The 19,553-nt window shown below is 27.1% G+C and overlaps 1 protein-coding gene across 1 annotated transcript in view; it reads left to right on the top strand.

Annotated features, from left to right (window-relative positions):
* LOC100214813 (transmembrane 9 superfamily member 4) overlaps positions 1 to 19,553 on the top strand; it is an 80,808-nt gene that overhangs the window by 21,151 nt on the left and 40,104 nt on the right. Inside the window, exon 2 of the mRNA XM_065813731.1 lies at positions 10,680 to 10,779. Coding sequence (XP_065669803.1) covers positions 10,680 to 10,779 — 100 coding nt within the window. The remainder of the gene's footprint in view (positions 1 to 10,679; positions 10,780 to 19,553) is intronic.

Genomic DNA, 19,553 nt, shown 5'->3' with positions numbered 1-19,553 from the left:
TATATATATATATATATATATATGCATACATATGTTTATATATATATATGTATATATACATATTCATATATATATATATATATATATTAACATATATATTCATATATATATTTATTTGTATATATATGTATATATATATATATGTTTATATATATGTAAAATATATAATATTATATATGTTTATATATATAAAAACATTTGTTTCTCTAACCTAAAAGTCTTAATTTTTTCCTATTAGTAGTCCATAAACTTATTTATATTTTTAGAGCTCCTGGATACCAAAAACTAGGATAAAGTAATCTTTTTGTGATTTTCTAATCCAGAGTCCTTATTGGGACTCCGCATCCCTGGCATATATATATTTTTTTATTTATTTTATTTTTTATCTATATAATTGTATATTATTTATGATATATGTTTATCTTTTGAAACCAATTGGATATATATATATATACATATATATACATATATACATATATCTACATATATACATACATATCTACATATATACATACATATACATTTATATATATATATATATATATATATATATATATATATATATATATATATATATACTTATATATATATATATATGTGTATATATATATATATTTATATATATGTATGTATATATTTATATATATATGAATATATATATATATACATATATATATTTATAAATGTATGTATATATATATTTATATATATATATATTCAGATTTATATATATGTATATATATATGCATATATATGTTTATATATATGTATATATATATATTCAGATATATAGGTATATATATAAACATATATATGCATATATATATTTATTTATATATATATGCATATGTATGTTTATATATATGTATATATATATTCATATATATATGTATATATATATGCATATGTATGTTTATATATATATGTATTTGTATATTCATATATATATGTATATATATATGCATATGTATGTTTATATATATGTATATGTGTATATTTTTATTTATTTTATTTTTTTATTTATATAATTATATATCATTTATGATAAATGTTTTATCTTTTGAAATCAATTTAACATGAAAAAAGGTTACATTATTGTGGTTACAACACTCTATGCCTTCTTTAACCCAAAATACAAACCTTATTGAACAATGTTGCTGCCCTGAAAAACAAGTTGAGTGTTGTGCTACCAGGAACATGGTGGGGATAGAACTTATAAAGAAAATGCTCTGCTACTACACAACTACTTATAATATTACCTACCATTACAACACTACAGCATTGCTATGTGTATTTACAGTTGAATCTGTTGACAGGTACTCATCTGTTGGCTACTTTCCTGGTAGCATTATCAAAGAATGGGTAATCATCATTTAATAAGTTTGAAATTCATTCATTATTAAACTTCAAAGCTATTAATTATAGTATAATAATTTAGTAATGTTAACTTGGTATGTGAAAGAAGAACTTGAAGATCTATTTGTTAAAAATTTTAATAGTTAAGGTATATTTATATACGGTAAATATCTATACAGTATAATTATACAGTAAATGTTGTAAATTTTTGTTGTTAAAAATTTCAATAGTTATGGTATATTTCTGTAAATATACCCTAAATTATAGCAACTGTTTTCAGAATATATTAGATCTAATTTGAAAAATAGCTACCATAGTGCTGGTTATATAGACATGAAAAACATAAAGGTTTGCAGGCCTCGGCAGCAAGCTCTTGCCCACACTCCCCTAAAACGGTTTATAGGAGCAATTTATACCTCTTGTAAAAGTATAACTTGTTCTCTCTAAAGTATAAATATTATTGTAACTAAAGTAAAAAATGCAGTCATTTTAATAACTTTTTTAATAATTCCTAAAATACCTGTGTTCTATTACAATAAGAAAGTATAAAACTTTTTTTATAAGCAGTAAAAACAACACTCGCTTAAAAAATTTTTTCATGTTGCAATAAATGACACTTGTTATGCATATATTCTTGTAATATTAACGCAACAAACATGCTTGAAATGGCACATCAAATTTAAAAAGTGCAAACTTTTCTTTAAAAAAAGACAGAAAAATGAACAAAATTATTTTATTGAATTATTTAGTAACAGAAAACAAAGTTGTTTATAGTTAACAACAATTTTTTTTTGAATACGAAGTAATTAAACCAAACATAAAAAAAATAATATTAATATATACGTTTCTATATTTTTGCATATGCAAACATTGGGGTTTGTTAAAACTTTTTAAATACACATATTACTTCAGCAATTTTTGTTTCCAAATAATTATGTCATTGAAAGTTTTTTATTATAAAAAACACATATTTATGATAAAAAACAATTAAATACTAAAATTTAAAACACATGCTAAAACATGATTATTTCTTTCAATAGCATTACTATTAAGTAAAATAATTAAGTACGCTATCAAAGATAGTAATTTTGTTTTAGCATGGTTTTTGCATGCGCTAACAAAAGCATGAAAATTTTACTTAAAATATTAGTTATCATTAATTTGCCCGCACTTTGCAAATGTTGTTTTGAAGAAATAAAAATTAATCAAATTCAATAAGCATCATTGATATGTCTAATAACTTATGAACTAGAATCAAAATAATTTGAAATTAAAACTTCTTTATATCTCTTAATAATCTCTTATCTTTATATATCTTTTTCCTTTATATATCTCTTATCTCTTAAATTAGGCATTCGTCGTAAAAAATACAAACGTCAACGCTCATTAAAAAAAAATTTTGTCACGCATTGGGCGCGTAACAAGTATAAAACCAAAAGTTTGTAGTTATTAAGCAATTATTTTTATGAATAAGCAGATAGCTCTCACAAAAACCAAAAGCTCTCCTAAGAAGCTGTGTAGAGGAGCAGCTCACATAACTCGTCGTATTCATTTTAGGAGAGCTTTTCACTGTTCTTGCACTCATTTCTTCCTGCTGAGGCCTGGGTTTGGTTATGTTGTAATAAACTAATGATAATTTCAAATTTGACAAAATTAACTTGGTATGTAAAAGAAAATCTTGAGGATCTTGTTAAAAATTTCAATAGTTACGGTTTCTTTATTACCCTCAAAATTTTTTAAAACATTCAGTATAATGTTTGGAAAGTTATTTCAGTTTCTGATTCACATACCTACCTATCAATCATCAATGATTATTGTTCTCCTGTGTACAATGTTTTTCTTTACATAAGCAAAGCTTATTCAACTTGTTTATTAATTTATTTCTTGGACAAAAATCTTTTAAAATCTAGAAAGCCAAAAGTATAATTATGCTATTTTAGCACACATTTTATCTCTATAAATTTATTCTTGTGTTACTCATCATTTAATTAAGTCTCATCTTTTTATTGCGGCTGTTCCTAAGTGCTCCAAAAATTCTTTTTGTCTAGTTTTTTTCCTTGAACATCAGTTCTTTGGAATTTGTTACCTTCATCTTTCATATAATTTGCAATCTCATATTACATAATATGCAAATTTCATATAATTTGCTGTCATCCGGTAATTGTTATCTTGCTTTATAAACTTCATCTTTTCTCTTCCATTAATTTCCAAATCTAATAGTGATTGCTTGCAACCTTGTTGGAAGTTTTTTTTTTATTTTTTTTTTTAACATCTTTGCTTCCAACAAGGCTGCAAGCAACCACTATTAGAGTTGGAAGTTACTGGAAGAGAAAAGATAAAGATTATAGAGCAAGATAACGATTGACAGACGACATAAAAGATTACAAGTTATATGAATCAGGAAAGCAAGATGAAGGAATCGAATTCCAAGAGATTAATGTTCGAGGAAAAAAACTAGAGATATAAGAGTTTTTGGAGCACTTAGGAACAGCCACAATAAAATGATGAGACTTAAATTTTAGTAGATGGCACAAGAGATGCTAGCTCTTTAGAGCAGTGCCCATTATAGTATTTGTAGAAAAGAGAAAGAGAAGCAACATTATGGCGATGTGATAATGGTTAGAGGTTAGCTGCAAGAGCAAGTCCAACTATGTTTACAATGGGTTTTTGCACCCTGTTTAAAAGAGAAAGGGCATCATTAGAAGATCTCCCCCAGATATGGCTAGGTGAAGAAAAGTGAAGATGTAAAAAAAAAGTTCTAAATACATAACATCATTCAATTAAAAGTTTTTCTAAACTGTTTATAACAACAACTATAAAAAAAAATTATTTTTTTAATACGTTTCCACCCATTTATTCGACGAGTATGCTGGCAATTTTTAACAGTATTATCTACAATAGTGATGTTAAAAAGGCTAATGTTAAAAAAATTAAAAAATTATTTAAAAAACATTTAGACAAACTCCAGTACTCATCTTTAAATAATGTCTCCTTTTCAAGCCCAGTTGACAACTCTGGTTTAATACAAAGTTAACAAATAAAACAAGTATACATCGATTTCCATTTATATAAACTCTATGTTTTTTTTAATTCACTCCCAATAAAACTGCAAGCAACCACTATTAAATTTGGAGTTACTAGGAATAAAAAGAATAGAGTTACAGAGCAAGGAAACATTTGACAGAAGACATGAAAAGTTGTAGATTGTATGAGTCAAGTAAGCATGAAGATGGGACCAAGGTCCAAAAGGTTGAAATGTGGGGAAAAAAACTAGACAAATAAAACGAATAAGACGAGTTAGAGATTTGTGGAGGTATAGAATCAAGAGTAAAAAAATAGTGAGTATGATAAAGAGAAGCAACCTTAGCGAATGCTAATTTAGCGATCGATTGTATATATGGTTTCCATGAAAAGCTAGTAGTAAATGATAATCCAAGAAGACCTAAGACAAGAATGAGTTTATGAGAGAGGACTCAGTAATAGGGTTGCCATTTATTAATATAGGAATGTCAACCAAATTGTGATAGTTATTTGCAGTAAATAACTGAGTTTTGTTGGGTTTAAAATTGACAAGCCACTGCAAACCCCAATCTGTTACAGAAGTAAAATCAGATTTAATATCAGCTGTTTGTTCTAAGCAATCAAAAAGAGAAGGCTTTTTATAATGACATGAGTATAAAGTCATGAGTATGAGTCATCAGCGAATAGAGCCACTTTAGATGTAAGATTGTCAGGAGAATCATTAATGTTGATAAGAAGCAAAACAGGACCAAGGATAGAACATTGAAGAAAACCGCATTGATCGTCTGACAGTAAGTTATTTAACTTAAGATAGGATGTGAAAAATTTGTTGATCAAAGACTCAAATACCTTGCTAATAACAGAAAGAAGATTGATCAGACAATAATTGGAGGGGTCAGAATGTTCTACATAATTTTTGAAAATTGAAACAACAGATCCCATTTTCCAGCAACCAGGAAAACAAGACTCAGTTTTCCTGGAAGAAAAAAGAGCTAGAAAAAAGAGCTAGAGCTCTAGAAAAGTTTAACTGAGAAATGACTTTAGCAATGGAAGCTGGACAACAATAGGTTAACCTGTTTAATTGGAATGGAAGGAAGAGAATGGCTATAAAATTTAAGATTCGAATTAGAAGAAAAGTTCTTTTCAAATAGTTCTGCCTTATCCTTGGGAGAGGTAATAAGATCAGTACCATTTATGAGAGATCGAATGTTAGACCTACCCTCGTTAATGAAGCTGTTGGAGATTTTCCAAAAGCCTCTAGAGCCTAACTTCTGATGTAAGATGTGAAATTTAGTGAACTGAGAATAATGGAGCTTAGCATCAGACAGCACCTTGTTACATCAATTTTTTGCAATAATAAATAGCTGTTTGTTCTCAAGAGAGTTGTTCTTTTAAAAAAGATGAAAAAAATGATTATGATTAGATATAACAGCTGCACAAGAAGGTGAAAGCCATGAAGTATAATAAGACTTGACTCGGAGCCAACAAAAAGGACTAAAAGCTTCCATTCCTTCCTGAATCCAGTTGGTTATGTAGAAGGCGCTATCATCATCATGGCTATGCTAAGGACCATCATGAAGAAAATTACAAAAAGAATCCCAGTCAGCTTTAGGGTTGCAGTAAGTAGTGTAATGATAGGGTGAGTCCGAAAATGAAGTATGAAATAAAAGATTTATAATGATTATTGCATGATCAGAACAACTCAATACAAGCTAGGGTCAGAGACAAGACTTAAGGAGTGAAGGTAAATAAATAGGGTTGTCAGGAAAACAAATTCAGTGTGATGGACATTAAAGTCATCAATATTAACAACATTGGCAGAGGAGTAAAGAAAGAGGGCATGGTCAATTTGATCAGAAATTGCATCTAAAAGAGTGCAGTCTTGGGAAGAAGGAGAGCAATAAAGAGCAAAGGGAAAAGTGATAGAGTGATAAGGTGCTAAGCAAAAGTACATAAAAGAATGATCAAAGGATTGGAATCTGGTTTCACGACAATAGGTGAATTGATGCATATTTATACCCCCAAGCCAGGCATGTGACTCTTGGAGTCTTTGGGATAAAATGTGGTATTAAATAAGTAAAAATGTGGTATTTAATAAACAAAGAAATTTCCTTACAGTTCAATTTATCAAATGTTTTTGATGAAAGAATTATTTAAATCAATTTTAATTTTTTTTTTGATTTTCTAATTTTTTAAAAGTATGTATACAGTGTTTCACTGGAAGACATTCAATTATATGGCCACGCAAAAAATGCTTTGTTTTGACGATTTGACCACGGTATTTGATATGTTTTCAAAATATAAAAGTGCCCTAAAAGAACTTACTTAAACTTATCTAAAAAAAAATTTTTTTAAATCATGTAATTAATTACAGTCAGAATAATTTTTGCATGCTTAGTTTATTTAAATCATACTTTTAATTACATTTAGAATAATCTTTTATCTTTATTAATGTTTAGAACGTTAACAAACATTAATAAACAAAGCACAAATTACTTTTAATGATTGTTAAAGTATACTCACACTTGATTTAAATTATAGGTTTTTTTTTACTAATTTAAAAATATCAGTTTTCATGTAAATGTAAACAAGTGAATAATTAAGCACTAAAATACCATTTAATTATTTGTTTTAACATTTGTACTTTGTTTTAATTTGTTTCAAAAGAGAAACATTTATCATAAAAAATACATAATTATATTAAAAAGCAACAGTTTATTAATACTTACTGTAAAAATTCATAAGAAGTGTTTTGTTACTTTATTAAAAAGCGTTTTAATAATATAAAACCATTAAAGATCAAACTTATTTAATTGTGGTGGCTTTCTAAAACATTAATCTTTTTTTTTTCAACGAAATTTTGGTTTATCTTTTTAAATGAATTAACTTTAATTATTCTTATATTAAAGTTCGTTAAAGAGACTTTCGTTGTCATAGAATGTCATTGTTTATTTTTAAAAAAAAAACAATTTTTTAATGTTTATTATAAAAAATGCATACTTAAACAATTTATATAATATAAATAATGTAAATTAAAAAATTATATGCAGCTGTCAATTATACTTTCAATTATACTTATTACCTTGTATTACACCAGTCTTTCACAGAAAGACATGCATGTAATCGCATATATTAAAAACTATATAGGCTTTTACTACTCCTCTTTACTTTATTTTGTAAGCCTTCTGACCAAAGGTGTTCAGTCAGATGCCTTATCTGACCACGCATATAATATTTTGTTAACTAGCATTTTGCATGTTTTGATAGTTTGCTTGTTTTAAAAATGTGCTGAAAAAAACAAACTAAACGGAAGAGAAAATTATAAATAAACCATATACTGAAAAGAGAAACAAAATATTAACAAATAATAAAACAAATAAAATATAAACAAAAAAAAACATAAAATTAATATAATTTTTTAATTTAAAAGCGTCTTAATAGTTCAAACCTAATAATTATTTGAATTTAAAAGCGTCTCATTTAAAGTCAATGATTTTTAATTGCTTGGCTTGGTCTAATGTTTTATATGAGGCCCCACCGTTAGTCCAGTATTGGATGCCGGTTCCTTTTCACTGATCTTTTTTTTTTTTATTTACTTAGCAGACATTAGAAAATATCAAAGTTTCAAATTTTAAATAGTTAAGATTCAAAGAAATTAGATTCAATAACTTTAAAAATTCAATCTTTTCTAAATTCTATCAAGTGAAACACTTTTAAATTAAGAAAAAGACATTAATTTTGTATATAAAACAACTGTCTTTTTTTTAATGTCCACCAATGAGCAGTATTGATACCGCACATCTTGTATTGCATTTTAAATATTTACTAAACCATCAGTGTAATAGATTAAAATCAAATTATGGTAAATTGTTATTCAATTATAAGATGGGAAAATATACATATTTAGAATATTATTTTGAAAAAGTAAGATGGCTAAAAATGTTCATTAACAAATTAACAAGACAGCCCTCGGAATTAGGAACAATGAGGTCAGCAATAATTTGCCAACCTTATTCTTTTAGAGGTCAGTATCATGTCGGCAAAGAAAAATTTGATACCAAGGTTTTATGATAAAAAATAAAAACAAGGTTGGCATTGCTGATTGCTAACTCTAAGTCCGAGGGCTGACAAGAATGTTGATTTTTACTTTTACCAAATTTACCAATTTTAGATTTACCAAATTTTTACCATGATATATACCAAATATATAACATGAAGCTTGTAAAAAGTATATACCTAAAAGAGCAATAGAAGTGTTTTATATAAATCCATGGATTGATAAAGAAGTCAAACAAGCTATAAAGCATTTGATAAATTGCCACATGCCAAATTAATATAATAGAATCATTAAATATACAGAGGATTTTTTACATAATAGAATACAGCAAATTTTTTTAGGAGATTAAGTATCGTACTGGTTACCAGTTATTTGTAGTGTGCCTCAGGGCTCAGTTTCAGAGCCACTTTTGTTCTTAATCTTTATCAATGACCTACCTGATGATATCCATAACTATATAAAGTTGTATGCAGATGACAGTAAAAAAATAAATATATATAATAATTATAAAATAATATATAAATTATAATATAATTATAAAATCGGCTAAAGGTCCTAAAAAGCTGCAAACAGATCTAAATTATTTTATGATATGGTCATTAATCTGGTTAAGTCATATACAAGGTCATACATATAATTATAGAAGGTCATGCATATTGGCAAAAAAAATCCTCAAACCATTTATGTAATGCATGATTCAGATACAAATCCAGATTACATTTTGACAGTAACTGATTTTGAATTGGTGTTATAATTCAATCAAATCTAAATGGGAATTGTAAATAATGCAACAATTTGTAAAGCTAATTCAATCCTGGGTTTAATTCGTCAAACCTTCAAAAACATAGATATAAGTATGGTTAAAAAATTATATATATCATTTGTGCGTCCAGATCTTTAGTATGTTGTGCAAATTTGGTGTTCCTATCTAAAACAGGGTATGAACAAAATTGAAAAAATTCAACATAAAGAAACCCAACTCATACCATCACTTAAAAAATCTTCTAACCAAAGATGAATAAAAATGACAAATTTGACAACCTTACAAGAACCTAGGCTGCCAGGTGATGTAATCTAACAATACAAAATTGACCACTATCTTGATATTATTTCTTGATTCAAAAAAATTCAACCTATGTCAGCACAACTACACTTTGAGTAAATCTTTTTGTAAAAGTATAGATTTCTTCTTCAACAGAGTAACTAATCCATAAAATAACTTGACAAATGAGGTCATAGAAACTGACTTGGTTGACCTATCCAAGAACTACCTTGACAAATTATGTAGCTATAAGAAAGTATGATTTTTCAAAAATTAATAATAACTGTTATAGTACAATATCTTGTACTATTGTACTCTACACCTGTTCTCAGTTGTTAAGGATCTGACTTATTATTATTATTATTATTATTATTAATTTCTTGTATTTGTGTTTATAATTCGTTAAGATTTTGTTTAGCTATTTAGTTTGTGTTTTTTTATTATGTTAATTCACCTCCCCAAGGCCACTACAATCGAGGAGACTTCTTTAATTGTGGTTACAACCTTCTCTCAACTCTTTAACTCTGAAGCACGAACTGCACAGAGAAACAAATTGAGCATTATACTACCAGGAACATGGTGGGGATCGAACTCGGAACTTCTCACTTATGAGGCGAGTCCTCTACCACTACATCACTATTTTAAAACAAAATACTATATGCATGGTTAGATGTGCCATACAATCACATACCTCTCCTGAGAAAACTAATTTTTGTTAGTAATGAAATTCCTTGTAGTTACCTCCTGGGATTTTTTGTTGTTGCAATATTTACAATAAACAAGAAATTTAAAGCTTTGTCAATTTGTTTTTAAATTTTTATTTTTTGCTCTATTAAATCGTTTTTTTTTTAAATCCAATTTAATTTTTATTGATTACATTCAAGCAAATGCCCTTATTTGAAACTTAAAATAGTATTATGACATGCATGTCATGATAATATTTTATGAAATTTCATATAATTAATTTTATCTTTGGCTTCTGAGATCCTAACCCATTTTTAAGCCAATAATTTATCTTATTGAAATATTTTTGGGTTGTATCTGATGATTTTGAATTCTTTTAAAACTCGTTTTAAAAACGTAAAATTTTGTTTGTTTTTGTTTTTAATTTTATTATTTATATTTTGTTTTTTACTTGTTTTTATACTTTTTGCTTTACTTGTTTATATAATTATATTTTATTTGGTTCTATATATAATTTAGGCTGTAAAGATGACAAGCGTAAGAACTCAAATACCATATGATTATTATACTCTGCCATTTTGTGAACCAGTTTCCAAACACTATGTTATTGAGAATTTAGGTAATTTTTAAAATTATTTTTTAAAATATTTATAGGTAATTAAAACATTTGTCAAAACATTTTTGCATTTTGATTTACAAAGTTATATATATATAACATTTATATAACATTATCTTATATATCCTTTATATAACATGTTATTTATATGTAAGTACAATTATATTAGTTATAACAAAAAAACAAGCTTTATTTTAACAAACAATATATGTTAAAATTACCAATAAAAATAGAACTTTCTTTAAAGTATCTGCTGAAGCAATCTAATTCAAATAATAATATATTTCAAATAATAATCAATCAAATAATAATATATTTGTAATATTATGTTTCATGTAAATCAATGCTAATTTAATTATATACTTATTTAAACTTAAATATATTTTTTCTTTAAAACATTCGTCTTGTTTTTTTTTTTTTAAAGAGGGGGCAATTGTTTATGGTTGAATTTCTTAATGGTTAAAAAATAAATCAACATTTTTTTTAACATTTTGGCTTTAACAAATTCTTTGCATACTACTCATACTCATACTCAACATTCATTTATGATCGATTCAAAAAGTCAATGATAAAAAAAAAACTTGTTTATAAGCAATTTAAAAACTGAAAAAATCATCTTTTCATAAATTTGTTACATAAAATTTACTAATAAAATTCTCAAAAATATTTTTAATAAATGAAATAATTTTACCTACATACTTGTAGGGGGGGGGGGGGTTAAATTATTATGACAAAATAATTTACTGTTAAATTAAATGAAATCATTATTATTTTCAAATATAAGCGATATAAAACACATGGTAAATTTTTTTTTTAATTTTATTAATAAAACATGTTATCATTTTTCCTAGTTATAAATAACACAAAAAATTAGACATTGCACATCATCAAGATAGTCTAATATTAATAATAATTTGTTTCAACCTCTATTGAAAGTGCGAAATAACTTTGTGGAAGTCATCGTAGATGATTGTGGATTGCTGTGATGACTTTCCAAGTAGAACCTTTAAATTAATATTCTTCTATAGATATAAGATGGTGCTCATTTTATTTTTATCAAAAATCATGATTTTAAATAGAGTTGATTTCCGCAGCAATGACCTACTTGTATCTGTAAAATAAATTATTTCATTCTTCAATCATTTTTGGCATTTTTCAGATCTTGCTCTTTTTCAATATATTCACTGACATCTGATGCACTATTAAATGGGCCACCTTGTAATTTTAAACAAGTTAAAATGGAATTTCTCCTGGATGCCTGATGCTTGTTGTTCTTTTTTAGTTAAGCCGCTTTGTCTCAGTTGAATCTGTCACTGGTTCCAACTGTATTCTATACTTTCAATATTTCTAACAATAGGACCCATTTTCCGAAATAGTTCTAAATTATTTGAATCTTCATTTCTTAAATGGTTTGAATATTTAAGAACATTACCATGTGAAACTGTTGAAAGTGATGGTTTTTTTCGATTGCTATGAGTTCCACACTGACGCTCAAGTTCAATATTATTTGTAACTGTTTTATCAACTCCAACAACTTGATTAAAAACATAATTCTCATCAGGTAATCGATCATTGTTTCTTTCTCCAAAACCATAATGCATAATAGTGTTAAAGAACTATAGCTAAACTTTGCCGAACTATATTTGCAAGAATAATACAATCATCAAAGTTCTTTGATGTGTATTTTCGAACTACATCAACAACTTCTAAGCCATAATCTTCTTTAATGAGATTTTCAAAAAGTATCTTTGATACTCCTTGAACAAATGGCTCTTTAAATTCAAAGAATTGTTCATTTATGATATCATTAGATAAGCTTGCATACATCTTGCTAAAGAATATTTGCAGTTTAGAATGCATGGCTTTACCTTTAGTTTTACAGAAAAATGGTGAAATAACTTGCATTCCAAAAGCTGCTACCACGACTAAAGTAACTATAATGTAATCAAAATTCATAGAATCTCGGACTAAACAAGCAAGTTTATTTGTGATATATTCGTTGGTCTAAAAACTCCTTAAAGTCATCCCAGTGAAAGCAAACTATAGAAGAACATTTCGAAAGACATTCAAATCGAACATCTTTAAATTCAAAATAAAAAATATCTTTGTTTTTACGCTGCATAAAATTTTTAAATTCTTTATGATAATTCCGTGGTTTTTGAATAAAACTCGGACCAAACAAGTTTAGTAGCCATGATAGAAAAGTTAAGGATAATGTTTCCGTTCTTCTGTCAATAAATATATCTAACAGAAAGCCTTTGAAAAGGTTATCCATATTCATTTCATTTTCAATTTGGTTTAGAACTTTTTCAATAGCTCTGTCAAAACCTAAAGCTGTACGTGAAGTGCAAAACAGTTTACCAGCAGGAATTTCTCTATCGAGTATATCAGCTGTGATTTTAGATATTCCTATATTATGAACAGTACTGTCAGTCATAGGAACATCTACCTTCTGGTATAGTTCTTCTGAGGTGTATTTTGAGGCTTCCTGTAACATTTCAAATGTTGTTTTTATTCCATCTGCAATATTTGCTGTAGTTTCTGAAGCAATTGCTAATGTAGGCAAAGGAAAATAATATTCTCGGTTAATATGTAAACCAGAAGGTGCAAAGGTCCCAACATGCTTTTGAGTGGTAGAGTCAGTTGCGTGAGTTATTATATTGCCACTATTTTTAGCTTGAACAACTCTGTCTGCAATCAAGCCAAGAGAATACGCGTGCATCTGTTTTAGTTTTTTACGTATGGCACTGAGTGTTGGGAGTGTGTTAGAATCAATAAATGTGTTCTCAATAGCTTCACAATCATTTTTATCGTACTTAGATATATGGTCAGTTTCATCTGGAGTTTTCCATTTTGTTTTAAAAATTTGATTGCCGATTACTTTCAGTGCAATTTGCATTTCCCTCATCGAGAACCCTTCTCCATCTAACTCTGCACACGCATGGTAGATATCACTTAAGACTAAGTTTTTTGATTGTCGCACATTAGGTGGAAAATAAGTATTGTGAAAACTATCTTCAAATATTAATTTTGGTATTGATCTCGTCATGTATGGCAGTTTTGGTTCACTTACATCAACAAACATAACTCTCTTTTTTTAAATTGGTTCAGTGTCTTTTTCAAAGAACTGATATTCATTTTTTGTTAATTCTCTATCAAGAAATTCATCTTCCTCGTCAAATTCACTTAACTCGCTATCATCATTATCAATGTACATTGTCTGATAAACTGCTGTTTCATTTCTTATTTTTTCTCCATTTTTCCTTTGTCATTAATAACTTTTTGATGGAAAGTTTTATCAACATTTTGACATGTAAAATTCCTGTTACCGCGCATGTTTTCTAGATATGAGTAGTCTTCAGCATTCATTGAAATACCGAAAAACTTCTCTAGCTTTTCGCGACGTTGTGGATTGAAGCAGAAAATCTCAAAAAGTTTTTTAAAGGATTCGTTCATAGAAATACATCTACTCAATAAAACCTTGCTTGTTTTTGTCAACATCTTTTAAGTAGCGATATTCATTGATTTTACTTTGCAGACGTTTTAAAATGGCCTGATATGATATTGTGTGTGATATTACGTTCTGTCCACTAAATTTCTACTAACTTTGCAACTCTTCGACAAGCACTTTCAAAAGATAATTTATTGTTGGCTTCGATAAAGACAAGTGAAAGAACATCTCTGAGTAAAGGCAACTTTGTATGATAAAATTTATCAACTACAGGGAGAATTTCTTAAGGAGTTTGTTTATTTTGATTTAAAACTATTTTGTTATTACGTCTTGTTACAATTTTTTCATTTTAATTGATATCTAAATTTAGTTAACAATAATAAAAGCAAAGTTGTATATTGTTATACTCTTGCAAAGTAAAACAAAAGCTGTTTTTTAAGTATTTATAAAGTGTACGTTTTAACAAAAAAAGTTTTATTACATTTTTTTTTTTAAATGCAGCTATTATTCATTTTCATTCAAATTTATCCAATCAAAATTTTAATTGCATAAATTTTGACTGGCACAAAATAACCGCTGCAAAGATTTTTCGTTTAAATGTTTTTTTTTGCATCTTTAAAAATGTTTAAATAGAAGTAGAAGGCCAACCATAAAAAAATAGAAAAAGCTGAATTGTTTTTCAAAGATTTCTAAAAAAATTAATAAAGAATAACTGGTTAAACAAAAAATATAGAATTTTGCCCCCCCCCCCCCCTAATATTTGATTATGGTTTATCTGGCAATGCATTTATATACACTTATAAGTACATTTAGCACTTTTGTATATTAACACTTTCGTAATGGAATGAAAAAAGTAGTATTGGTTTGAAACTATAAATAAAAAAACAAAATAGTTAAATGTAATACGAACATTTAAAGTAACTTGAATTAAATTTATTTTTAAAAATTTTCTTTTCTTTAACATAGTTTGGAAATCTTAGCAGTAAAAAATTTTTTTGCAATGACTTTGCAAATTGCGGTAAAAGCTATAAGAAAAATACATAAAAATATTGAATAAAAAAACAAAAAATAAAGTACAGTTGGAAGAGAAAATGTTCTTAGTTGCATACAACAATTTCAAAAAAATGATAAAATAAAAACGCCAAACTTTAAAGTTAACAACTTTAAAGAAGAAAAATAATTGTACATCTCTGCTCATTAAAATCATTAAAAATTGCTAATATTAGTTATGTTATTAACTCTCGTGTTCAGTAGGGTGTCCCAAAAAAAAAAAAGAACTATACTCTCAAATGTTTAGGTTTTGGTCTGTAGAAAAAGAAAATACCCATGTTGTCGTTCATTTAAATATGTTATCGTTCATTTAGTCGACAATTGCAAGATGTATATTTTGAAAATTTGGATATAACAATTTTTTCCATATTTTTGTTACTTTCACTTTTGTAATAATTGTTATTAAAAAAGCATTTTTGTTAAAATCATGCAGAAAGATTTATTAGATAAGCTTAAGAATCTTTATAAACTTTTCTTTACCGTCAAACATTCCAAAACAAAACATAACATTCTAGTATAAGAATTTAAGTTCGAATTAAGTAATCTTTTAATATTTCAAAAATGGATTTTGAGCAGAAAATAAGAGCAGCTAATAATGATCTAGAAGTAGTTGAAAATGATCTAGAATTCTTTAAAGACCAAATGAATGAAAGGATAATTTTCATTGAGGAAAAATATGATACAGCTTACAGAGCTAGAACTGAAAAGAGGAGACTCAGATTTCTAACTATAGAAAAACAAAAACAAAAAGAGATTCATAGAGTTCAAGGAAGCTCAGGGGGGCCAGGATAGTAGTATACCAATATGTAGTGAAAATTAAGATGGATTTCAAACAACTGACTGCAAATTTGACTCTTCAACAGATGATGAATTTGATGAAAAACTTATGAAGAAAAAAATAAAGTACTAGTACGTTATTAAAAATAATTTTTATTTATAATCAAGTATTTATTATATTTCCAGAACAACTTTATTATTAATAGAGGCATATTAATTCAACAACAAATTTAAATAAAAAATTTATTTATTAAACTGAAATAATCATAGAGCTTACTCCTGATGAGCTTATTGAAGCAACATCAATTGTGGCAGCAAAATATAATATTGGAATATGACCTCAGATCGCAATTATGTCTGCCATTATTTCCAAATCTAATGTTAATTTTAAGGAAATAAACATCTCTAGGTCTTCTGTTCACAGAAAACGGTTTCAGATAATTCAGTCAAAAGGGGACCTTCTAAGAAAGCAGATAATTGATTTACTAAATGCTAAAAGACTAGTTCTATTTTTTGACACTAAACTAGTTAAAGAAATTTCAAAAGACCTTCAAATATCTGTTGTTTATGATAGATTGGCTGTGAGCATTAGCTCTCGGGATGCTCATCCGGAATCAATTGTTAGCTTGCTGTTGTGATACAACCAGTAGTAACACGGGAAAATATGCTGGAACAATTCAATTGCTGAGCGTAAAACTTAGTCTCCCTTTAATATGGTTGTTATGCAGGCATCACATATATGAGCTGCATATGTCTCACTTCATGGAAGTACTCACAGGAAAGACTAAAGGTCCCCATAGAGCATTATATTTAAAGTTAAAAAAAAGTGGAATGAAATTTGTACAGAAGTGAACTCTCTAAATAATATTGTAAAAATGAGTTGGGATAACTTAGAAGTTGATTCAGTGTTGTACACTCAAAAGATGCCCTTATTTTCTGTTCAAAAGCTCTGCTCAAAAATACTTTTGCAAGAGGTGATTGGCCAGCTTGTTGTTTTTTATCTTGGTGGAAATGTAACTAATTTTAAATTCCATCAACCTGGCGCTTGTCATGAGGCACGTTTTATGGCAGATGGACTTTACCTCCATACATTGGAAATGACAAAAAATGTTGTTAAAATATTGACAGAAAAGGAAGAAAATGAGGTACAGAAGGGAAGTTTTTTTACCGACATTCTATGTACCATGGTTTTTAAAAAGCTCTCAGTCTTCAAAAGCACCCAAGAATGACCTTAATGCTTTCAGGGCAAGTCTTAAAATACAAGAGCAATATGATGACTAATTAGGATAGTCTTTAACAAAGAGTATAAAACGACACTCTTGGTACTTAACTCCTCAGCTTGTTGTGTGAGCAATTGGAGATCATGGCGTTGAAGACAATGAAAAAATAAAAATGATTAATAACCTACTTAAATTTCCTATGCCTACATTTCATATTGGGTATCCTCAAATTATTCCAGTTCTTTATTTCAAAACAACATTATCTCTTCTGGTTGGTCCAGAGTCTTTTTTAAATTATTGGAATTTCAAAAAGCGAAGTTGAACAATGGGTTTACGGTAGAGTAAAATTTTGGGATAATACTGAAAGTTTTCGTAAGTTCTGTTTATTTGTAAATCTCTCTACTACTAATAATTGCGCAGAAAGAAACATCAAGCTTATACAAGACTTTGTGAAGGCATCTACAAATGATGATCAAAGACAAAATATAATGCTTGTTGCAAAAGATCATAGAAAAAAACTACAAGCCAAAATGCCAAAAAATCAACTCACAAAAGCATATACTTTATAACTGTTTTCCTATGCATTTAATTTAAGAAAAAGATTTTTAACTTTGTGATTCATTTTTTCTCTCTGTGGCGGTTGTTTATTTCATTATTTAATTCTGCAAAATAAACTTGCAAGTTAGGATTTTTTATATTTATTGAAGGAAAATTGTCTCAGTAATATGCGCGTAAAACCGTAAAAAAATATAAATCTCTCTGGATTTATAATTATACATCTAGCAAAGTTGCAAACTTTGGATCAAATTTTTTTATATATCAAATCACATAGTTTATAGACCAAATCACATAGTTTGGAGAGTATAGTCTCTTGATTTTCAAATTTTCATTATTTTTTGGGACACCCTAGTGTCCAGGTACTATTTAAACTGAGTACTTAATGCTATGACAATTGTTTTATGAAACACTACTTTAAAAATAACTAATGTTACATAAAACAAGATTTTTACAAAAAAAAATTTTTTATGATTCTATACATAATTCTTAAAGAAAAAAAAGCGCAAACGCGCAATTTAAATTTATAAATCATTCATTTATTTTTTGTGGCAAAAATATATCAGTAAATAAAATATCATTATCAAATCACAAATTAAATATCGTTTCCAGATCAGGATAGAACTTTTTTTCAATTTCTCAAGTAGTTTTTATTGTATAGCACTTCAGTTATTGTTAAAAACAGTATTTTGTATAATTTTAAGATAAACATTTTTCTTCATTTTTTTCTTCAACTTCAAACAGATATAAAAACAAAATGGTTTGATGAATTTCAAAAATATTTTTTGCACTGACCTACATGTGTTTTACACAATGTAAATTTACTATTTAAAAATAAAAATAATAAGTTAAAAAAAAGAAATATTTCATGCTCTAGGCACACTTTACATTAAACCTCTTGCTTTGCACTATACCACTTGCTTTGTAATATACCTCTTGCTTTGAAGTAAGCATTATGCCACTGCACCACTACCGGAATAAATCATTTAACATTTGTTATATTTATTTCTTAAATTAAAAAGAGTGTTTTTATGGCTTATTATGTTTTTTAAAAATTGTTTTCTGTTTTTTCAACAGAATGTTGCTTATAAAAAAATATATGAGTAAATAAATAAAAAGATTTAAAAGAAGAAAAAAAAAAAAAAAAAGGCTAAGTACAATTAAAAAAAATTTTTTTTAATTAAATAAAGCAGTTATTATATACTAGCAGTAAGCAACCCGTAATTAGTAATTAAATCATTTATAACAATAAAAACACATTATTAACTTGATATATTATCTAAAAAATTAAATACAAATTTATCTATAAATAACACTTTAAGTTTGACTCCCTATCGGCAATGTCATTGCTTATAGTTAACGACATAAAAAATGCATTAACATCAGTTAAGTTCTTTTTAAAATCGGTCACAACACAACAGGTACCAGTAAAGGAAAGTCAAGTAAAGCCTGCAAATACCTAAAAAAAGAAATGAAAAAAAATTAAAATTTTTTATTACAAAAGTATTATTTGCATTTTATTGTTAGTAGAATAAGGATACTAATATTACAGAAAATATAAAGAACTAAAAAATAGCTATAACAGCCTAGTTCTATCAACACAAACACAGTAACAGTAGCGCATAGCATAAGATATTTGTAAGCACACATTACTATGTGTCTCCAGAATAATTAAAAAAGAAAATATTATAAAAAGGGTAGACAATACGACGTAATAACACAAG

Source organism: Hydra vulgaris, chromosome 12, assembly GCF_038396675.1.
Source record: "Hydra vulgaris chromosome 12, alternate assembly HydraT2T_AEP".
Taxonomy (NCBI): Eukaryota; Metazoa; Cnidaria; class Hydrozoa; order Anthoathecata; family Hydridae; genus Hydra; species Hydra vulgaris.
Note: the sequence above shows the minus strand (reverse complement) of the source record. Positions and strands in the feature narration are given on the sequence as shown.